At 43.4% G+C, this 24,545-nt stretch overlaps 1 protein-coding gene across 5 annotated transcripts; it reads right to left on the reverse strand.

The window, feature by feature from the left end:
* Positions 1-107: 107 nt before the first annotated feature.
* Positions 108-24,227, reverse strand: ppp6r3 (protein phosphatase 6, regulatory subunit 3). Of its 5 annotated transcripts, none has more exons than XM_080544889.1 (25): positions 24,108-24,227; positions 21,600-21,778; positions 20,595-20,828; positions 19,996-20,182; positions 18,897-19,034; positions 18,631-18,696; positions 18,375-18,487; positions 18,020-18,133; positions 14,240-14,369; positions 13,550-13,702; positions 11,705-11,863; positions 9,789-9,853; positions 9,226-9,341; positions 8,971-9,056; positions 8,058-8,144; positions 7,643-7,689; positions 6,823-6,877; positions 5,751-5,881; positions 5,414-5,535; positions 4,838-5,063; positions 4,472-4,569; positions 3,521-3,710; positions 1,847-1,978; positions 1,629-1,721; positions 108-1,246 (listed from the first exon to the last, which is right to left on the reverse strand). In XM_080544889.1, the coding sequence occupies exons 3-25, from the start codon at positions 20,819-20,821 to the stop codon at positions 1,195-1,197; spliced, it is 2,787 nt and encodes a 928-aa protein (XP_080401015.1). In that variant the 5' UTR covers positions 20,822-20,828; positions 21,600-21,778; positions 24,108-24,227; the 3' UTR covers positions 108-1,194. The 5 variants fall into 5 exon arrangements, with proteins under 5 accessions (XP_080401015.1, XP_080401014.1, XP_080401013.1 ...); XM_080544888.1 differs by having other exon boundaries at positions 7,643-7,722; XM_080544887.1 differs by having other exon boundaries at positions 1,629-1,718; positions 7,643-7,740.
* Positions 24,228-24,545: the final 318 nt, after the last annotated feature.

Raw genomic sequence — 24,545 nt, forward strand, 5'->3', positions numbered from 1 at the left:
CCCTGAATCAAAGTCAGATGTGCTTGTTTGTACAATTAAACAAGGTGAAATTTAATAATCTGAGAAAACGGGGGAAGAATTGTACTAATATAAATAGTTTACCCCCTTTCTGTTGCTGGTACAGATAACCTTTTTATTAAAAAAGAAAAGAAAAAGAAACGAAGAATCAATGGTTGATGCATGATTGAAGCAATACCAAGAATATCCATAACATCCCCATCATTCATTCATTCATTCTGCAGGTAGAAAGGTAGACTTCACTGATAAAGAAACAAGTATAGAATAGGAGTCACTTATCTCAAGCCTGTAATTCAGACAGTGTTAACACTCACTTCACTAGCTACATGCAACTGGAGACCATCCATCCTCTACAGCTCTTCACCTTGGGGTTTGTACAGTTTAATGTTATCAAGGGGGAGGGGTGGGGAGAGAGAACATGTGTATGGCTCTTAGTAACAGAACATTATCTACCTTAATAAATTAAGTTAAAAACTATACCAAAAAGTTTTTTTTTCTTCAAATCTTGCTCATGTTGAAAGGATACAAGAAACATTTACAAATAATACCTGTGGCAAATTAAAGCCTTTTGAATATTTAAAATTATGTTTTGATTCCCGACTAACAGGCTTTACTGAGAAACAGACCAACAGTGGTAGCCAGATTTAACATTTCATGGTAGCTGTTGCCTTGAGTTGGAGATTAAACATCACATTTTGTGCAGGAGAAAAACCCTATTAAAAACAGCTTGTTCGTTTTGGTCACACAAGCGTTTCAATTGCTATATTTCAGGTTTTAATCTTCCGTTTCTGTATACATTTTCTTTTTTTATTAAATATTTTATTCATACAATCATTTTTTTTTTTACTATAGCAACATTACTATTTAACTTTTGAGTGGCAAGATATCAGACAGATCACCTTATAAGAACAATAGTATATAAACGAATGCAAAAAAAAAAAAAAATCTGTATCCATTAGAGTATGTCTCTCTCTCTTCATTTCAGTTCCAACTTTCTGTACAACTGTCTGTAAATAACCTAATATGAATATTGCTGGTCCTGATCTGGGTGAAGAAGAAATGAGTGCAGCATCAGCAGCAGCTCTGCCTCTGGACGTGCACCACCACTGCCCCCTGCTGGTGGCCCAGGGGGATGGCAGTGCGCAGCAGGAACAGGCTGGTGGCATCAGCTACACATCACGCTGGGCCGTTCACAGCTGCCTCTGGCGAGGGCACGCTCTGCTCTGTTCTGTAAGGGGGAGGGAGGTGGTAGAGAGGAGATGTTTCAGTTCATGCTCTGCTCTGTTCTGTAAGGGGGAGGGAGGTGGTAGAGAGGAGATGTTTCAGTTCATGCTCTGCTCTGTTCTGTAAGGGGAGAAGAGCAGAGATGGAAGGGGGCAGGCATCGAGACGAGATGTTCCCACACATCAGAAGTGATAAGACATGCTAGGCTGTGGGAAGCCACCAACACCCAGCCAGCCACACACGGGCCATGTTGGAATACTCTCAATGGGAAACTTATTTTATGTAATGACTGATCTGCCGTGGTTGGAATGGTCAAAGGAATGACCAGAGTGACTTCAAGGAAAGGAGGTATTCTAACCGGGCCCTTAGATTAGTCTAGGACTTACTTGGCTTCGTCCATTGCTGTTGCCTCTTCTAAGGGACCATTAAGAGCTGCATCACTGGGAGATTTTGATTTCTCATCTGTATGCTTTGCACTGCTGAGAGGGGGGACAACAGAAGTCATGAGCTACTGATGGCTGTGCAAGACAGGCACGCACAGGCGCAGGCACACACACAAGCACACTATAGGCTACTGTAAGGGTTCACACAGGTGGACCCTGACCTTGGTTTGGGACAGTTGCTGGCAGGCTGGACTGATGATGTTGCAGGGCCACTACTCTTCTCAGGCTCTCCGCTCTCCCCCACGGCATGCTTCACAGATGCCTCCTCTGAGGTAGACGACTTCTCTTCCTCACTGCAGAGGGAACGAGGCAACAACATTTACAGAGCTCCGCAGGACTTCTCCACAAGACAGACGGAAGGACTGTGGTAGACAGAACCCCTCCCCCCGGTTAGACAGGACAGACTGACAAGGCATGCAGAATGGAAAAGACCACATAAAAAAGCAAAAAAATAAAAGGGAAAAACAAATGTGTTGAAATGTAGTTGGCTGTTTAATACAAAAAAATACAAAAACAACAAAAAAAAAACGCTGGATGCAAGCATCAAAATGTACAGCAAACGGAGAGAAGCAAAGAGTCCATTTTGATTTCTGATCATCCACTTACAGGAGTTTACCTCTTTATAAGAATTAGGAAGGTTTGGAAAACTCTGAATTGGATCAAACTCATGTCAGCCATCAGTCTTGCTTTTTGTCATTAAACCACCAGGAATCTTGATTAGAGATAGCACTGAGGTGTTTTTAAAATGTAATTTAATTATTATCCATAGCACTGTGTGTCTTGACATTTTTGCTACAGTATTAGCTCTCATTGTGCTTTCAGACCTTTAACTAAAACTAGCTAGGACAAGAGAAGTATAATGTCCTGCAACCACCACTGATATTTAACTGGATAATATCCATCCACTACAATGAACTAGTTCACTAGCGCATTCCCTTGATACAACTGTGTCAATTTCCAAGCCTAAATAACAGCTGAATGCTGAGTACTTGGAATTCATGGTATTTGGACGATGACATATAACTGCTACTATGCTAGGACTCATCTCTCTCCAATTTATTTTAGCCCACCTCACGATGCCATTGGCTGAGAGAGAACCTGAGCCAATGGCACACCAGCAGGTGGCAGATTAATAATAATTATAATAATAATAATAATAATAATAACAACAATAAAGAATGCTTTGACCAATCCACACCCATAAAAAAATAACTGAAACTGAACATCAACAGAAAGAGATACAAGGCCAATTCAGAAAGCCTGGTAGAAGGCTCGCCTACGGTGGCCTGGCGAGTCCAATCCACGCCATAAACGACCACCACAACATCATCATCTTAGATAGTAGACATGCAAATGGAGATGGGCAAAAATAAATAATCATAAATAAAGTAACTCAGTGGCTGACATGAAAACAAGACAGGGCAGACGTCTGCCCTCCGATTGGCTGTACATACCGATAAGATTTCAACACTCTGAAGCCACACGCACGCCAGAGAGAAAGAGGAAGCTCATGTTGTAAGTGTTGCAGTTAAAATGTGAAGGAAACAAGTTTTTACGGTACTCAAAAAACACAAACAAACAGCAATGTATGTAAGATCTGCAGATTTTGGTGATACATAAAATGGTATAATAATTTCGATACATCTATACAAGTCAACTGGACTGGAGTGGAAAAGCCCTGTGCTGCTGGCTGGAACTGGCAGGAGAGGGGGGGGCGGGGGACGGGACATGGCAAGACACAGAGGTTCAGTTCCACATGCACTGTGAGGTGAATGACCGTTGTGGGGGAGGGGGGGGGGGGTGTTGCAGTGTCATCCGCAGTCGCTCTTCCTTACCTCTTGAACACAGCAGTTTCAGTTTTGGCATCTACGGTAAGGCTAACTGTCTCTTTCATGGAGCCGTTGGTGACCGTCTCAGTGATGCGGTCATTGGCTGGCTCCTCCTCTGTGTCCGGGCCTCCCACGGCCGTCGCTCCAGGGGAGGGGGGCGGCTGGGCAGTCCCATCCCCAGACCAAGGGTCAGACCCTGGGATGGGCAGAGGGAGAGGGATAGAGATAAGGAGAGAGAGAAAGAGAGAACCAACCAGCAATGTTTCCAAGAACATTACACCACAGTGATCATAACAAAGATAAGACAAAAACCATAGTGATCATTTGTGCAGATCTCGTATGCGTTTATGAGGACCTAATTGTCATATTGGGATGATACTTGTGATCGTACCCCCGGGAGTGCCACTGAAATACTCAAAATGATGAGGCTGCGTGAGTCAGTCAGATATGGATATTAGTGAGCGATGGTCACAAATTACAATGGGCATGACAATGACAGAATGCAGTTTTAATCAACAGTTTACCAATTCAAAGTATATTATATTTACTGACACATGAAATTAATGATCAACAGTTTTTATTTATTTTTAAACAAGATGAACAGAACACTGCTGGCCTTTTCAACAGGAGAGGTGGGGGAGAAAGAACTGGGAGGCCGATGTCACATTGTACAGTACTGCTCTGAATGATCCCATCATGGTGGCAGGCTCATCGCACACATCTCCTATTTGTTTACAGACAGCAAAACTAGCTAATGGAGTCATCATTTTGAGATAGAAAGGACAAATAATATCTAAAAATGATGTGTCTGTAAAGTGAGTCTTCGGCACAAAAAAAGCTACTGCACAGGTATAATGTGGATTTTTTAATTCATAAATTGAATCAATCAATCAATCAATGGGTAGAGCGGTAAAAAGCCTGTTCTTGTAGAACACAAAGGTGATTTGCTCAGCTCACCCTCAGGCTGCATGGGGGCATTGACACCCAATGGGTCCCCCGTCTCTATGCTGGTCTCCATAGCTACCGGGGAATTGCTCCTCAGTGGATCTTTGGGGCTGGAAATGCATCAAGTAAAAATGTTTTTTAAAAAGTCAGTCACACAGGAAAAAAAGTGCAAAAAGATTGCCAAACTCTAAACAATACTTTTAAGAAAAGGTAGTACATGAATGAAGGGATACCCTGAAGAGACGCACCCAAGATTGATGTAAGCCACCGGCAGTATCACTACAGTATTACAGTATTAATAACGTACTATGTATGAGTGGCAGTTGAGTCATCTAACATTTTGGCACAATAGGGATTGTTAGGATGAGGAAGTCCCACCTGACAGGAGAGAAGTTGTTGCTGAAGTCGGCCCAGCCAGTCTGTGTGTCAGAGGCAGAGCCGGGCGAGCTCCAGCCTGCAGACCCTGGCAGGATGGTCGGGGAGGAGGGGGCGGCCGGGGAGGTCGGGGCTGGGGCAGGGGCGGGGACAGGGGCCGGGGCACCCATCGCTGTGGAGCTGCCTGTGTCCATGGGGATGTCGTCAAAGTTAGCCGTCCACACGGGGCCTGAAACAAACACAGGGGCAGTGGGACATTTTACAAAAATGCATACCAATGTCGGACAACAAAGTCATAAAAGAAAAGCGCAGTCTTTCCAGAATGGGTCCATATACAGCAAGTTATCCCGTATATTGAATCAATGATGCAAACTTAAGGCCTGGCCCAGGTCTCTCTTCTTAAAGGTCTCTGTACCTCAATGGAACTTACTGGTTAAATAAGGAAACATTCAATGCCCACAAAACTATACCCAGCATTTAAGCCTTAAAATACAATTTTGCATATAGTTTAATAAAAGAAAAAAAAAAACAGCTCTTCACGGATCTAGTCAGCATCCAACCTGTGTGCTTGTTACTCACCTTCACCTGTGTCCACCTCCATCCTGTCATCAGAGATGGCGTTGTTGGGCTCAAACGGATCCCTCTTCACGTCCTCCTCCTCAGAGTCTGTACTCTCCTCGCTGTCCGTGCTGCCAGAACTCCTGTTAAAGAGATCACAAGTCAGTTGAAATATCAGTACATCACACATTGTAGCAACGTCATTTACACACAGCATCCCAAACCAAAAATAAAACCCTCAGCACATAGAAACAGGCCCTTGAAATTAAGCTGTAGTAGCACTTAAGTTAATATGTGCCCTACAGAATAGCCAAGCAGGGAAACTTAAGTAAGTAAGTAAGTAAGGGTGCTGCTGTACCTAGGACGTCTCTGAGCCTCGGGTGCGAAGGTGACATCTTTCTCATCCCAGATGTCCTCCTCATCAGAGCCTGCATCTTCAAATTGGTGGATCTTCTCCTTACAGCAAGCCTCAAACAGAGCTAGATTTGCCTGTAAGACAACACCGGGACCAGGACACCGTTAAGATTCTGTGACAGTGACACCTCCAGGGGTCATTCAGAGGTAACCCTACTTCAGTGGGGTTACATATGAATATCATGTGACGGTCACATGGATGAACATAATCCTAAACTTGTCAACAAATAAAAACAGTCCTCCATTTCTCCACAATTCAACATAGCTACAGCACAAATACACTGCTCAAAGAAATGAAGGGAACACTTCAAGGATATGCCTCTCCAGACCGTCACTGACACAGCAAACCGGTCATGCTGGATGATGTTGCAGGCAGCATAACGTTCGCCACGGCGTCTTCAGACTCTTTCACATCTGTCACATGTGGTCAGTGTGAACCTGCTCTCATCTGTGAAGAGAACGGGTCTCCAGTGGCTATTAACCTGCCAATTCTGGTGTTCTCTGGCCAATGCCAATCGAGCTGCATGGTGCTGGGCTGTGATCACAAGTCCCACCAGAGGACGTTGGGCCCTCATGCCACCCTCATGGAGTCTGTTTCTGACAGTTTATCTGTGCAACCTGAATGGGCTGCAGGTACCGCCTCATGCTACCAGTAGTGACAAGGGCACTAGCAAAATGCAAAACTAGAGAAAAATCTGTCAGGAAGGATAAGGAGAGAGAAATGGTCTGTGGCCACCACCTGCAAAACCATTTCCTTTTTGGGGGTTGTCTTGCTGTTGCCTCTCCTGTCCACCTGTTGTCACTTTCATTTGCACCAAAGCAGGTGACATTGATTAACAATCGCTTACACTTCCTAACTGGACCGATCAATATCCCAGAAGTTTAATTGACTTAATTGATAACGTATTGGTGTGATGATTAAGTGTTCCCTTGATTTCTTTGAGCCGTGTAAAAGCATGACATTCATTTTCACATCCTTTCACTATGTTACATTATATAAATTACATTATACTTACACTTTCATTTGTATTCAAGGAAAAATTGATGTCTGATATTCTATCAAAGGGAATACTGAAATGTTAAAGAGAACAGAGTTTAGTTTAGTTAAATTAGTTAGGCAATGACAATGACAACACACACACACACACACACACACACACACACACACACACACACACACACACAGACCCTGACTCCTCCCCAGAGACGCCTAGCAACTACTACTAGTAGTCAAATCACTAGAGGGCAACTCAGTAAGGTACACTCACATTAAAGCAGCTTTATGTAGAAACCCCCCCCAGCTGGTCCCTCTCCACAGGAGCCCAGACCCAAACCCATATAGATAGACTGATTACCCCAACAACCACCACCACCACCACCACCACCACCACCACCACCACCACCACCACCACCCAGAGAACAGACACCCCAAACAGAATAGATGTACTAGTCTCCAATTAGCATCCAAATTGGCACTAACACAATTGAATGGATTAACTCGTGTAAGGAAAATATTTGTGGTGCAAATAATCCATACACAACCAATTAAACTGTAATCAACTTGTGGCTACAATGTCTATCGATTTCCTGCCACACCATATGATTACCTAAACAGGGGCGTCTTATATTCAGATGTTAATTTGTCAACATGTAACTTGGGCTATATCTTTGTCCATAAATCCTTTGTTAAGTTAAAGCAGAGAGTTTATTAATAGAGTACTAGCATCTAGACACCCCAAGCCCTTATTAAGAAGGCCCAAACAGGAGGAGAGAGCAGCTAGCCCTGAGAGAAGCAGGTTATTGATGGAGAGAACAACATGCAGGATCAGTACTCACTCCACGACATCATCCTGATCGGCAAACTCTTCGTCATTGAAGCCAAACTGCTCAATAAAATTGGACGTCATTTGTTGCATCTGATAATCAGAAAAGGCCTGGCAAACCCAGGACCAACGATAATGATATAGTCTTGGCACTATAAAAAATCTTCAAGTTCTTTCATTTCATTAAATAACAACCAATCTGCTGATAATAAGCTACAACAGCTTGTTTTTTTTAATAATTAAAGAGCACATGCATACTTACAATTGGATGACAAATGTTTAAAATATTAGTAAAACGGTAACTAACATTACTAGACTATCATTAGTAGAGTCTAGATTAAACACATGGTTATCAACAGTTTGAAAACAGATAATCACTATGCAGTTGTGAACAGTAAGCCTGTGGTCTCATCCAGTTACAGACTTACTTGTTGTAGGGAGGAGTCCTGGTGGAAGCCAGTGTCCTTGAAGTCTACCTCATCATCACTGGATGAGTGAATATGGTGTGTGTTCACCTGGGCACAATAAAAAACAAACATCACTAAATGCACACCCAGAGACTTTCTTCAACCAGCTTTCATGGTCTGGCCAGTTTGGAGGCAGTCAGCCACCACCTGCCAAATGTGGGTAGATGTTGGAATTGGCAGGTAAATATGTTAACCGTACCAGCCAACAAGGGTTCCCGAATACTATGATTCAATTTAATTCAGTCGGAACTGATGCAATCCACAATTATGGTCACTGTTGATTCAGACAGTGAAGCTGCCACCCCCAGCTTACTGTAACTGCTGTACGTCTCACTCACACTCCTCCTGACTTTTAAACAAACTCCCAAGTCTATGAGCTTCCTCAGTTACCAATCAAATAAAGCATTAAAGTAAAATTCAACAACAGGCAGCACAAGACAGCAACTGGCACATAACTGTATTTGACATAGGGATGGCCACAAAACCGACAACAGGAGGTTAGTTCTGTGACATGGGGTAATTTTCAATGCATCTGGAGTCATTCTAATGTGCTTTTTTGTTGTGGTCATTTTTGCCTGAATGTTTTTTATTTGAATTTTTTATATGCCTGATTAAATAAATCTGAGCGACTGGATTTTCTCATCCACTACACACCTTGTCTGGTAGACCAAAAAGTTAATTTCATGCCCTGATAAGCTTGTGTTACTGAAAACACAGACTTTGCACTTCCAGTATAATAATAATCAGGTTCAGTAAGCTGGGTGAGCCAGAAAACATGAGGCTTTTAACCAGTCAAAACATTTGACCAAGTCCCTTACAACAATGGTACTGTTATTCTGTCCTGGCGTAACTACAGGGGCTGTATCACACTCACTAGGTCTACAGTGTTTTTCTTGTTTGTGTCAGCAAGCTGACCACACGTGAAGGTCTCCCATCTCTCCTTGTCCTCCTCTTGGAGCTCTGAAACGGCAAAGAGTGACAAAAATCTGTGAACAAAAAACCTGAATGAATGAAATTCAATGATGAGTTATCTAAGAAACATATATATTATGGTTAGAATTCTATTTCAGTTCTTGAAGTGACTAGAAACGTCTTAATTCCTGATTTAACGTGATGTAACCTCACTGACCTGAGATGAGCTGTTGTATCTGTGGTCCATTGGGCCCCTTGTCACTATTGTGGACTATAGAGTTGGCTATCCTGGTCAGGTGACCCATATAGCCCCGCCTACGTCCACCCTCGGCCCTGCAACATTAAACACACTTAGTGTGGAGGAGGGATCATTTAGGACCACGGGAGCACTACTTTGGAAAGATGTGCTTGGCACTAAGGCTTCCATCATCTACCGGGATCAAATAGACTACACATCTGTTCATGTTCACTTGTTGTCACTCCTCCTTAATTGCCTCTGAGGGGATAAATAACATTTTGAATTGAATCACGTCAACAAGTTTATAGGCACACTGCAGTGAGCGGTCACACATTTTCTACATTATATTGAGCCTTGACCAAAGGTGAACACCAAACAAGCCACAAGGGGTTTAAGTACAAATCCCTTTAGTTCAGTGGTCCAGTAACCCTCCAGCATTCTGACCCAAATTCAACACGGAATGAGAACAAGGACATGAGGAATAACACAGTACTTACTGCTCCTTCTGAGAACAAGGCCATGAGGAATAACACGGTACTTACTGCTCTTTCTCGTTGGAGCTCCATGCGTCAACAGTTCTCTGGATAAACTGGCACTTCTGAAACAGCTGAGAGACGAGAGGGCAGGGAGAGTTAACTGACTGGCCTGACGCACTAGGGACGCCATTAGAACTGTCAGGAAAAACCTTGTGTCCCAATTCCCTACACTTTCGTGACGTGTGCTCTTGTGCAGTGCTTCACATCAGTGTTTCCTCTACATGCATTTATTGGTGGCGGGCCGCCACGATGGAATTTCCTCCGCCACGAATTGATTCAGTCCACCAAAAAAAAAAAAAAAAAAAAGTTCTCAAAAAAAAAAAACAATTTTGCTGATTAAAATATATCTGATCCTAGATCAGCGCTAGAATGGATGTTGACTAAAAGTGCACCTAAATCCACGCCCATCTCTCTCTAACCGCTGATCCAAAATCAGATTAATGACATTCAGTTGACGACGTGACACAAGGGCTCCTGATTGGTCTAAATGTGAACTGTGGTATTATTGTTATTGTGTACAGGCCACCGTAGTGACATCCGGGGGGTATTCCATCAACATCGCTAAAGGGAAAATCCAGGTTTAGTCTGATAAATCTCGCGAGAGTTCTTACAAATATCCAGGCATATTCTGATAGGTCTCGCGAGAGTTATCAAAAATAAGCCAGGATTTTCCTTTAGCGACGTTGATGGAATACCCCCCAGGTCAGGTGGGCAGGTTACGACGAGACAACAAGAGACCGGTATTGTAGAGCTTACAGAGCGAGTTAAAATAAAGACACTTACATTGAAATACAGAAGGACTCACGTGTATGTTTAATAGAATAACACGACATGGTGTCAGAAGTCCTGTAAGTGAGTGTTAAGAGTTAGATCGGCCGACAAGTGTCATTTGAGCTCGTGACGGTGAGAAGGGAGAAGAAAAGATGGATGCTAATGCTAACACGGGAGCAGCTGCAGTCCAGAGAACGGCGCCAGTTTCAAGTGCTACGTTAGCAGACATTAGCAAGTCAAAAAACGATTCTTATGTGCCGTCACTTTAGCAACGACACAGTATTGTCAAGGGGAAAAGAAGGGGAGACGATTTTTTTATTGACAACGGAATTACATGCTGGAAAAACATGCAGCTAAAATTCAGGGAACATTTGGACAATAAGAGACACACGGGAGAAGTACGGGAAAACAAGGCTCATGTGGGTCTCATCAAAGGTAAGAGTTTGTTTTCTTTAACTCAGCTGATACTCAGCTGTTTACCGAATGCTCCATCTGACTGTGATTTTACTTCTGTAATGTGGTGGGTTGACATAATTCACGCACGGAACTATAGGTTGAGACTATTGTTCCGTCCGTAGTACCCAAGTTGTTTAGACTGTTCTATTTACTGCTTGAGTGTGTTGTTGACAATCGTTCATGTCCTTCATTAAACGTTTAGCTTTGTCATTTGATACGCCGCCTACGACTACCATCTCTCTGCACTACAGTAAACAGTTAATCAGTAACGTTAGCCGCTTTTGTGCTCATGTAGGCCTACTTCGTATTATATTATAGCTGATGATCTTTGTGTGTGTATGTGACTGTCAGTCACAAGTTTATATTCTGTATATTCACAACAACAAAAAAATTGGCCATCCTCTAGTTTTGGCTGTGATTAGAAAAAATAAATAAATAAATAAAAAAATCGTTGTTTTGAGCGCGCGCGCTGCGCGCGCGGTCACGGCCACCCGCCACCATTGTAAAAATTCCTGGAGGAAACACTGCACATGGATGTAAAGCCTATGATTGGTGTAAGCATGGGCTTGAGGGAGTTTTCACCCATAATTACTTACACCCGTCTATACCTGGACATCCATGTGGGGAGTGCACACTTCTTCAGAGAGAACGGAAAAATAACACGGACACTGTAAAAGAGGGGTGAGAGGACTCACATGTTTGATGAGGTGGCTTTCTCTGACTGGCTCCTGGTCCTGGTCTCTGTTGATTTCGGGGGTTTCACTCTGGGCCGGGGGCATCGCTAGGATCATCGCCGTGCAGATCTCGACTTGTATATGCAGGAAGTTATTCCAAATATATTTGAAGTACATATCCTGAAAAATGATGGACGAGAACAAAAGAAGAAAAAACAAACAAACATGTGATTAAGAACTGTCCCAAACTACGCCCTTAAAGGTTGGACCCTAAGCTGTTGGGGAGCCTGTTCAACACACTCGCTGGTATTAGTGTTGCACGATATACCGGTACCAACGGTATCCCGCGGTGCCAAAATGTCACGGTGCCTACTATACCATAAGCTTTATACAACGGTACTACCGTGGAATACTATACTACCGTGTTGAACACGGTACCAGCGGGGCAATGTGTTACCTCTATTACCAAATTCACTGGTTCTGCTAATGAGGACAAGACTGGCTCGCGACACCGTTGTGACAGATCCCCGGTAAGAGTCACACTACGGGAAGTATAACACTGGCTATGAAGGACGTAGCTACGACCCCGGGAAGTGATGTTAAATTGAAGTTACTTCTGTTAAACTGGCTAAGCTAACATAATAATAATCGCCATTTTAATTCTCCCTGCCGTCTTAAAGTCACAGGCGCCCTTTTCTCACCGTGCCACACAGACCTATGAAGGCAACTTCTCTCAGTAGTAGTCGTCTCCCTGGCTAGGCCAGGTCTCCCTGGCTAGGTTAAAGGACTTTAGCTCAGCAACCGTAGGTGCCACAGACACGGTTGAGATATCATTCAACAGGGCTCGGCCCCACCGAACGAGTGTTTAGCACCTCAGGAATGATCTGCAGTCCAAGGCGTGTTAGATTGGCTCAAGACAGGGTGGACATGCTTGTTTTCCTAGCCCAAAACCTGCCTAAAATTAAGGAGAAACTTCAGTAGGACTTGAGTGAGTTGTATTGTAGGTGTAGGAGGACTGCTGTTGCTGAACCACACTTCTGCCCTGCTTAGTGACAATCTTTGGAATATGACCACTGAGTTTTCTTAAGTTGAGTTAAGTCTTGAGCTACAGTTTGGAAGTAGCGCTCTATATTTTTGATATGCCAGTGTTTGCTTTTACTTTTCAAGTTCGTGAAAAAGACCCCACAGACGGACAGACATACAGACACAGAAAGACAGACAGACAGACAGACAGACAGACAGACAGACAGACAGATAGACAGATAGACAGATAGACAGATAGACAGATAGACAGATAGACAGATAGACAGACACACACACACACACACACACACACACACCTACTTTGCTATACTCTTGCAAAAGGCCAGTTGGTCTGTTTGATGTTTCAAACTACTTATTAATAAACATGTTATTCACAAAAATATCGGTTTCAGTACTTTTACTTACCTGTAGAGTTACAGTGTAATTCATTAAATGCATGTTATTCATGCACCACTCATTAAGTTATTGTAACTTGTATAAATACATTGCATGTTCATAAAAATAAAAAGTGTTACAAAAGTGCCGCGGTATCGCGATACTACTCAGTATCGTGATACTTGGGCTGGTATAGTATCGCAGGGTAAAATATTGGTATCGTGACAACACTAGCTGGTATGACTGCCATTTCCCCCCCCCCCCCCCCCCTCTGTTTAGACTAAACTAATAGTGGTTTTCTGTCCATACCTCTTTCCCTTCCGTGCGGCTCTTGCACAAAGCCTTGACGCCCAAGACAACAGAACTGTAAGACTGCCGTTATATGTGGACATGACTCCAGGTCTGAGCAGCCTGTAAAGGGACCCTTGTCCAGTTGCCCATACTCACTAGTATGACTCCCAGAGTGTTGAGGTTGATGAGCTCCATGTTGATGATATGAGTGTTGGTCTGCAGGAGGCTGGCTACCAGACGCACCACGTTCAGCCTGGTGTTGCCCACAGGGGGGTCCAGCACTCCCCACGTGGTCTTCATGATGTTCTTCTGTCATCAATAAATGGTGACAGACAGAAAGAGGTGAGGGAAAACCATGGAGCCCAATAACAGACGTAGAAAAATCCAAACAGAAACTAAAGGATATCATATTGCAAAGATAACTAGATACAGAGAAGTTAGAGCAGCAGAACTATGTTTGGCTGGTACAACACAATGACTCATTGGTGCCAGGCCAACCAATGTCCTTAGTGGACTGATCTGTGGGAATGCACACACTGTTAATAATGGATTGCACTGGTAGAGTAAACCTGATGGTGGACCACCCACTGAGGGAAAATATGACTCAGAGTGGAACTGAGATTGAGATTGGGGGGGGTCAATTAACATCAAAACAAAGACGTAGTGATGGACTAAATGCATGAAGAAGAGAACAATCTTTTCAACTTGAAGTCCTACTAAAATTGCCTCAAGACTCTGTGCTGTGTACAGTCTAAATCAGAGTCTGGCCCTGCATCCCAGTCCTCCATAAAGTGTATGGGATCTTAGACAGATGTGGACGAAGGTGAAGTATATGGTTCTTCTTACCTTTGGGGGTTCCAGCAGTAGCTGATGGAAGTCTTTGAGCCGGGGCCTGACAGCCTCCAGGATGCTCTGGTTGACTGAGAAGGACGGGTGGTTCATACCAGGGGGACAGGCGTCCAGATGGCCCTCAAACCTGCAGGTTAAAGAGATACACATCAGACAATGGTGTCTCAAACCACACACACAGACACAGACGACACAGCCACAGACAAAATCAAAATCGCGATTTGACATGATGTGATTAGCAAATCGCAAAGCCTGCGATTTGGGATACATTACACAGCACGTCGGATTCAATGTTTTTTCTTGTGTGTCAGTTATTCACACCAATCAGAAGTGCTGTGCTCCACATGGACCAGCCATTGTTCACCAATCAGAAGTGGCCAACGGTAACTACGCATACGGCCAACAACAACACTGCACGTGAAATGCCCACGAGTGAATCTGTGAAGAAGTTTTATTAGCTAGCAACATTCATGGTGTGGATAAATGGCTTCAGCGGAGCCAGAAGCAACGTTGGACAATTTAGTCCCGAAGAAAATCAGCAGTTCTGTTGTATTTCAGGTTTAGGACGACAGATGTGCAACAAAAGCAGGTGTTGTGCACGACCTGTCGTGGAACAGTCGCTACATCCCGAGGCAACACCACAAACCTGTATCAGCTCTTGAAGAAAAAAAAACACCACAGGCAGCTCTATGTACGGTCAGAAACGGAGAGTTAAGTTAAAGTCCTGTAGCCCAGTCTAACGTTAAGCAAACTAGAGTTTTAGAGTCGTCTGCGGCTGTTACGCCGTATGAAAAGGGCTCACGAAGGCGTGAATGTGTGAATGACTACGTTTACAGGCACACCATATTCCTGTATTAATCGTACATAATTACGATATTATCAATATTCCGGTTGGGTAAGAATAAACACGTGCAGAACCAGATTAAGACGATAAATAATATCACAGCACTGGTTTATCAAGTGTAATGTGGCTTGCTATGCTGTCCCTAACAACAACAAAACAGGATTCCCTGCGAATCGAGCATGCGCAGACGTAACTGAACCATTTTCTGGGTCTACCAGTACGCGTATGCCCAGTGTACCGGAATATTACATTAACCAGAATATTGACCTTAATCGTAATATGGTGTGCATGTAAACGTCGTCAATGACTTGAAAGTTGTGTCTAAGACTTATTTAAAAACATAAATAAACATGTTGTTCCAATTCATATCTTTTAAGTTCTCATCCTTGCATTAGAATTCAGTGTTTCCCCTAGGTTTGCTGCCTTGGGGGGGGGGGGTGGCATGGACCGTGGCATGGACCCTCCCCCCCCCCCAGGGGGTAAGACCCTGCGACATACCAGCGTCATGTCCAGGGGGTGTACTAACTTGTACATTAAGCCGCCTCACGCTACGGAAACAGGAGATAGGCTCCTGCCCTATGGGCCGTTAGGCTCGAGAACCATCGGTTCTCAAGGCTACTTACTTATGTGGTCTTGACTACCTGTCCACTTTCTCACCTGGTTCTTGCGCTCTCTCTCTCTGGTGCACCATCCTGCTCTCTCTCCTTCTCTCCCTCTCTATCCTCCTCTCTCCCTCTTTTGCAAACAACCAAAAGGCAAACATAACAACCAGAGTATTTATAATCTAATAAGAGGTATAAATTGATCCATATCAATTTATAACATAATTATAATTGAATATTGGATTGCTGTGGGCAATGCAGTCAGATAATGTCATTTTGACTTTACTCTCTCACCTGAAAAAAAAGCGTATGTCCAACTATAAAAACTGAAATTTCCAATGCTTCAATCCACTGTCCATGTAGTGTAAATATGCCATTATGGTATTACCATAAAGCCCAATTCTAGCAGAATAAGAAAGATAGTATATCTACTTTAAGTAAAATAATAAAGTGCATCCAGTTAGCTCTTTAGCTGGCATGTGTGCAGCAGACTAGCTCATCTAATCACCTCTGAGCTAGCTAGTTAGCTTGCTAGTTCTTTGACACTATTTTACACTTTCTAGTCACAATAATAACGACCAATTTGAACCAAGTTGCTCTGTTAGAACACTCAGCAATTATATTTGCTAACGTTTCAACTTGCTTACTTTCCATCTGCAGACATCTCACCCTGCAAAAACTCTCTCGCGTCGGGCACGCACACTCGCACAATCTTGTACGCAGCGCGAAGCGAAATGTGGAGATAGGTTTGTCTATGCGAGACTACTGGCGGACTAAAGTTACCAACGAGCCCATGGGCTTGCCACTCGCCAGATTCGGGTTGGGTGCATTTAAAAAAAGCGGATATTTTAGCCTGCTTGTCAGATGTTTGGTGTCTACGTCCGTAATAATTCCTCTTTCTTGGGGAGGCGGGGGGTTCCGTTGGGGGAGCTGTGATAGACAGATTCATCCAATCACCTTTCAAGTATTTTAGCCTGCCCTTTTCCAAACTGCTTCCAATGGAGCTTTCCTAGATGGTTGTGTGAAACAATTTATCTGAGTCAGGTTAGTAATGCTTCATCACATGTTTTACATCTATACACTGAAGCTTGACACTGAAAGCAACCCAACATAAGTTTCATGGAAGTTTAGTTCTTTCACTCGTAGCTCGGGCTGTGGGGGTGCTCGGGACGGGAGCCAATTTGTGCTCCTAAGTCACCTGAACATGTACAAACAAACTGCACGTTGATACGACCTTCCTAGCCGGAGATATGGCCAAACCGGAGCCTTCCTAGCCGGAGATATTACCCCAAATCGTGCAGCCCTAACACACCACACACACACCACACACACACACCACACACTAGGGATGCACCGAACATTCGGCCACCGAATGTATTCCGTCGAATATCGCAAAATAAAGCACATTCGGTATTCGGCCGAATGTGTGAAAACACCGAATGTTTACCACCGAATAGTGGGCGTGTTTTGATGATACTTGCCAGGTCATTCTTAGGGAAGAACTGACGATGAGTGAAGGGAAGTCCAGGGTAGATGTAGACAGAGGGTTGATTGGGAGTGGAGACAGAGGGTTGATTGGGAGTGGAGACAGGTGTGCAGGTTTGGCTGAAGATCTAATTAGCGGGGACAAGCCTCAGCTGCGGCGGAGAGCACGCTGTGCTCGAGCTGTGGGGGCGGGGGAGGGTGTGTGAAGGCCCAGCCGTAACACTGTCATTGAACCATACGGACATCAATACTTAAGCCACAACATACAGAATTATCAAAATCCTGTAGCATCTCTTTAAAGAGAGTTCACCTAATTAGTTAACTTGCAATCTTCCAAAGTATTTTGTAATAATATTATCATGGCACATCATTCTTGTTAACACAAGTCTTGAATAAAGCTTCGGCCTACATTGATGAAAGATTTTCTTTCAGCAGCTATTCAGGGAAAACAAAATCATTTAATTTGACTGATTTATTTTATTTATTGTGCTTTGTTGGTATAGACTGATGTCTGCTGGAATGTTCAATAAAAGTAAATTTTTTTCAATCTCAATTTCTTTCTTTGAGAAGCATGAATAAAAAGCTAAATGTATTTAGTTTATGCAATGATAAAATTAAAAATTGCCGATACACATTCGGTATTCGGCCAAGTGTTTCCTTAAATTCGGCTTCGGCCAAGAATTTTCATTTCGGTGCATCCCTAACACACACACACACACACACACACACCACACACACACACACACACACACACCACACACACAGTAATAGGAGGAGACAGAGTAAACCATACAGCACAGCTCACAGTACAGACACAACAACAGAAACAGGATATAATGAACTTACGCTGGTCTCCGTGTCTCGAAGAGCGTCAGGAGAATCTGAATGACACTGACTATGGCAGAGTCATTTTTCTCTTTGTCAAAAATGTTGGTCAACAACTGCTCCACAGTCTCTTGTCTGAGGAAGTGAGAGAGAGAGAGTAGGGAAACACAAGCTAGTAATACTTTATCCAAGACAATAAAGACACATACACATGAAGAGCACAGCGTAATGTTGTGTGGTTCTCCAATCGACGCCCTATTCTCCACAGAATACAATTCTTTGGACAGGAGTAACATAGAGCTAATCATGTGGAGACAAAGGCCTTGTCCAGAGAGCTTGGGGCTTGTTTCTGGACAGGGCCATTCCATAGGCGTACTTTTCCAGTGTGGCCAGTAGGGGGTCAGGCTCTGAGCAGCCCTGCACCTGGAACATCTGGTCTCTGCTGAGGCGGATGATCTCACACAGAGACTGGGACGCGTTAGAGTGCCTCTGGACAGGGATGGAAACAAGACAGTGGTCAAGATAAAGTCAAACATTATTTAAAGTGCATTGAAAAATCTCAATACAAAAACAATCAATTCACTGAAGAAATTGCACGACTCCAAATGGCTAGATAAATTAAATGTACTTACATCCTCATCTTCAGTCGACTGGACCATATCGACAAGTCTCTGGATCACCTTCTCCTCATTCAGCCACTGTGGGGGAGAGAGAAGAGGTTGATGTTGACATGCATCCATTCGATCAGTCTTATGTAAACGACACATGTAAACACTTAAAAGAAAACTGACATGGATTATGGAACAACAGATCTACGTAATTTGTTTTGTGCATTTGAATATTTCTTTCCAGAAGGTGATGGAATCACCAAACATGGGGAGAAACTAATGGAACTCACATTTAAGACATCTTGTCTGAGCTGCTGTGGTTCGATGCAGGTCAGCATTCGGAGCAGCAAGTCCATGATAGCAGAGGTCCCTATGTGTTTAATCATCAAGTCCACAAAGTCTTCTCTCTTCCTCAGGAACTCCACAATCTACAACAAGAACAACAACAATCCCTAAGTAATACTGAACAACAGATATTTCAACTAGCCAATCAAAATGGAGACCATATTCTTTATGCCCACCTTATCATCCAAGATCTCCTCAAGTTCACAGGAGGTAGGGGGGTCGATTTGGAATTGGACCATAATGAGTTGCTTCAGCAGAGGGCTATACTACGCAAGCTATACATATTCAGGGTTAACCTAAATGAACAGGCTTGAGTTATTGCCACGCTCAGGATCCTGGGGGATATTCCATAAACGTCACCAAAGGAAAATCCAGGCTTTTTTTGATATGTTTCATGAGACGTATAAAAAAATTCCTGATTTATTTTGATATGTCTCACAAATCGTTCCAAAATAACCCTGGATTTTCCTATAGCGATGTTGATGGAATACCCTCCTGATTAAACACTGGCAGCTAATTCAAGCCAGACTTGAGTAGTGCTGCCACTCAGTCGATACACTACGTTCAGCAAAATCAAAACATGGATTTCAATGCAGAAAGCAGTGAGTGCCATACTTTAATTGTTGCAGAAATCAATAAAATGTCAGCCAACTCATCTTGCTTGAAACAACCATCAAGACACGTCCTTCATCTTGCCATAAGAAACTTTTTATTGAATAAACTGTTCATGTGGAAAAAACGTATCAATTGCATTCTCATATTATTTTATCCTGTCAGCCTACATGTGTTTTGTGTTTGTGTTTTAGCACAAGAGAAATACATTTGTATCCGTTTCCTTTTGTATAATAAACCTATGATATGGCTTTTAATGAAATGAAACAATTATTTGTGAGAGGGAAGGATGATTTTGGGTACACGGTATAGGGCACACATACTCAGGATAATGTGCAGTTAGCCTGCCCCGGGAGCAGGTTAGAGCAGTATAGTATAAGTTACTATAGGAATCTACATGGTTTTTTTGGCCGTATTCTGTCAAGAGCTCACCTGTTCAGGTTTCCTGCCGATGAGGATGCTGAGGACCTTGCTGAAGAAGCTGGCCAGTAGAGGGTTGAGGGGGGACTCGTTCTGCAGGAAGCCGTACAGTTTCATCAGCAAACTCTCGTCTTCACCAAGTCTGTCGTTGATCTGTCCCACGTCCGAGGTAAGGAGTTCACAGGATATGTTGGGGTACCTGGAAAATATCACAAAAACACAGTCATAAAGTCATATGTTGATGCAGGGGATACAAAAGTAATAGCTACAAATAAAATATCTATAAGCGGTAATTATCCAGTCATTGATCATCAACCAATTCAGTCATATACCTCTGTTTGCTCAACCTTCAGAGCACACATAGCTTACAATAAAATGGAGAACAAGGCCTTGCATCACTTGTCTCAAATGAAACTGAACAGCTACATCATGCCTGAAAGGTCAAATTTTCAATTGTAATAATGCACAGATGCACATTATCTGTTTGTGCAGCCTGTGATGCTAGTGCAATTTTTAATTATAAAGACAAATCCAAAGTTGCAGTCTTCTATGTGTCATAGTGTAAAGACATCCTTGACATAAAGCCCACGCGAGCCACAAAACCTTCTTACTTGTACTTAATCTTTTCCTCCACGTCATCACTGGGCTCCTGAGTGATATAGGTGACTAGGTCCTCCATGCACTGCGGCCGCACCAGGAAGTCCACCAGCTTGTGGTTCTGGGCCTTGCACTCCTGCAGGACGTCCTCCTCGTCCATCACCTCTGTCAGAGTCACATCCTCTTTCTCCAAAAGTGTGTCGATGTGCGACGTTGTGTGGAGGTCAAACTTCCAAAACATGGTGCTTCTGCAGAAAATGCATCATATAGACAAAAAAGGCTGTAGTTTCTCAGACTGTGATTATGCCCAGGACTAAAGACCATGTTCAAGGGAGAACCTCCATTGAAAGTGCTTTCTAGGGCCAGGCGATATGGCCTAAAAATAAAAACACTGATTTTTTCACACCACACCCGATTTACAACTTTAATCGATTTTTCGTCTTCGCCGCTGTCTTGTGCAACTCAGTGCCACACACTTCTCCCACTCGGCTGCGTGCCTCGGTTTGAGATGCTGGAATAAATTAGTCGTGCTGCTGCTTTCAGTTGCCACAGACTTAAGACAAACTTTACAGCGCACAGTGGTTTGCTTGAGGTTGGACGCAAACCCAAACCACTTCCAGACGACTGAGGAGACAGTGCCCTTGTTGGGAGCTCCTCCTCCTTTATTGACACATGCTGCCATGTTGATATTTTACCTGTGTCTGAAGGGGGTCCCTCACCCCCTTTACCTATGTCTGAAGGGTAACTAACCCGTTACTATGAACAGTGGGAACTCAGGGAAGTGGTTCCATACCGTAATTACCCACTTTAAATGAATTAAGTTAAAGTGAAAATCTATTTTCATTTTTTAACATCGTCCTTAACCATAAATTCGAATTAATTGACAAAATTGATTTATCGCTCTAGCGCTCTCACGTCCAGGATCGGGCCTGGGAGTCCAAACCCAGTGAGTGACACTGACAATGTGCACAAAGTGAGTTGAGCAATGGTCAAATGTGTGTGGGGAAAAAAAGTCTCACCTGACTGGGATAGTCCAGAGGGTAAAACTCTGATTAAAAATAAAATAATGCTTGTGCTCTCTGGGAGTTCTGGCCCATTACAGGTTCCACAGGCAGCAGTGATAGGAGAGAGCCTTGGACACAGGACACATGCAGCAGAACCTCCAAAGCCTCAGCTAACACAGATCAACAATGCACACCTGCAACAATCAACAAAGAACAAAACAGGACTATTTATTCTGATATTAATAATTCACAAATTCTATTGCATTATTACTAACACTAGCAAGTTTTCAATTCGTTATTGGAATTAAAACAAAATGTCTGTGTTGACAACCTGTTAGCCATTAGATATAAATAAATGGTATGTTTTGTAACAGTTTTGTTTCATTCACATTGAAAATAAAGAAAGGTGCAATGCAAACACTTAAGACTACATTCAACTCATGACACAAACACTGGCCAAGCATTCCGGCATGTTAAACCATTGCCTTTTCAATCTACCATCAAAGGAAAAGATTCCACTTCCTTGTTGTTGTCATGCAATCTCAGCATCCCGGCAACCATCCCCAAAACACAATCGCTGCACTCTTGTTTAACCATTTACCCAAGCACCAATCTCTCCCAGACCTCACTCGATCATACTGACTAAAGAAAATAACCTAGTTTCACATGTTAAAGAGGGACTGTGTCAACAACTCACTCACCATGGGAACCGAACACACAACTAAAACAGAGCACACGTTCTGCTGTTGATCAAGGCCTCAGTTCTAAGATATACTACATGTAAACTACCTGGATTCCCAACCCTTTGTGGATGTCAGTGAGTAGTAGGGTTAAAGGTTACAGAGCTGCCATATTGGTTGGTTGTAAACCAGCATCTCAGAATTGTTATGAATGGGTGAGAGGAAAGAAAGCATATTAATAGACTGGGCCAGGAGGCTGGGCTCAGGGAGAATTTACATTGGCCTCTGTCCAGGCACTTACTATGATAAATGTGTCACTCTCCCTTACCTGATCAATATTCATCCCTGTTGCACTACAACCTACCCTTCATAATCCATATGTCTCTATTTGATCAAATATAGAGAGAGGCTATGACCAAATAGAAAACTGGTCATCTTCACATCACAGGTTAACTCAATCATGCCTCAAATATCTGAATGGGTTAAAATCATCAACACCTCACCCAGAGATGCACATAAAATGAGTGAAACATCAGAAAAACCTGTCACAGATAGCAAATCAGTACTGTCAACTGCTGGTTTAATTCTGTTTTATGAGCTGAATGACCCTGAATAACAACAAGTTAGTGAGAAAACCTGTGCCAGCTCCCTCTTCATCAGCACAGACGAGGAGCCAAACTCTTAACAATTGACAAACTGTGACAAAACAAAACAAACAAACGTGTCACGTTCAAACCAAATCCCAAATCAAAGTTTAGCGGAATCTTCCGTTCATGTTTGACAAGAACGTGTTATAATCTAACCTGAGGTGTTTTGGCACCTAAGCCAAACCTCTGTTGAACCTGAAGCTTTCTCAGGAGTGTTTGGCTACCTGGCGACCAGAGAAAGCAGGTGGCTTAATTGTTAATTGGGAATTCTGTGCTGTTTTTTTCATTCCGTCTGAGAAACCCAGTGTTATTACGGCACCACAGCTGGGATCAAACGCGTTTAGCTAGACAAGACTTTGGACTAACCTATTATCTTGACATGCAACTCAATTCAATACTTGATTAGTATTGGAAATACTTTACGCGTGACCTCAAGAATCCTGTGTTTGGTAACGTTAGCAAGCAGACAGGCTACCGTTTAGGAAAACTTTGCTACAAAGAATCAATTCATAGCTAAGCTGTTCTGTGTTCGCCGGTATGACAGCGTTAGCCCGACACAGCAAACACATCACAGGTTTATTAACTAGCTGCACTAACTTAGCTAACCTCCCAACCCAAGTCAGCTGTGTGGTTCATGCTGAACCGAGGCTATCTTAGCGAACAAGAACCCAGACATGCCGCTGGGCTAGGCTGTCAACAAGCCTGGCCTAGTCAGCTAGCTACCGTTACCCAACAGAGCCTGTTAGACAATCAAACTGCGACCTAACTTCATGTTCATGTTAACACCGGGTATGACACGTATTGCAATATGACCATTTCAGCTGCTTTGATTTTAAAACATTTCCATAAACGCCTCGCTAACCAGAAGCAAACGGACAGGCCGAATCAAACGACTGGCTGCTACATTAGCGCCGTTAGCTCCCAGTCTAAACCCGTTAGCTAGCTCACTCTCCATCGACCCGATCTGCCTTTCCGTTCATTAACAGCCGATTATAACCCACGACACCCGAGCTCGACACATACGCTTATATAACACTGGTGTGTTGCTTCACCGGACTTAACTAAGGTTAACCAAACCCTCTGGCTGGTCCAGTCCAGTAACGTTAGCTAGCTGGTCCAGTAACGTTAGCCGTTAGCTAGCTAAGCTGTTCGTGTCTTCTCAACATAGAACTGTGCATGGGCTAGCGAGTACATACCGATTAACAACGGTAAACGGCGAGTCCCCGGCATGTAGCTTATTGAGCCATTGAGCCTAAAGTGTTAACAAAATAAAAAAAACAAAGAACATGCGAATACTTAGAAAAAACTAAAGTGTTTACAACTGATTCTGACAGGCGCGAAACGACAGACTGTCAGAGAGGGTACTTTTCAAGATGGCGGTTCCATCAACTTCAACGACCCCTTCCCCCACCGCAACTAAAGTAGCTGTCAGTCAAACAGACCGGTCGCACCGTATTGGCTGTGAGTCACGCCGATCAGACCTGCTTCGAGAGACTTGAGGCTTTTGATTGGGTACTGTACAAGTCACTGGGTCTCGTCCACTCCCCCTTGCGGTAAACGAGAAACTCCCCGTTTCCGCAGGTAGAGGGTGGAACGCGTCAAATAATAATAACGCTCCGTTGACCGTCGGTGCG

The sequence above is a fragment of the Nansenia antarctica genome (genome assembly GCF_963989245.1).
Source record: "Nansenia antarctica genome assembly, chromosome: 14".
Classification (NCBI taxonomy): domain Eukaryota; kingdom Metazoa; phylum Chordata; class Actinopteri; order Argentiniformes; family Microstomatidae; genus Nansenia; species Nansenia antarctica.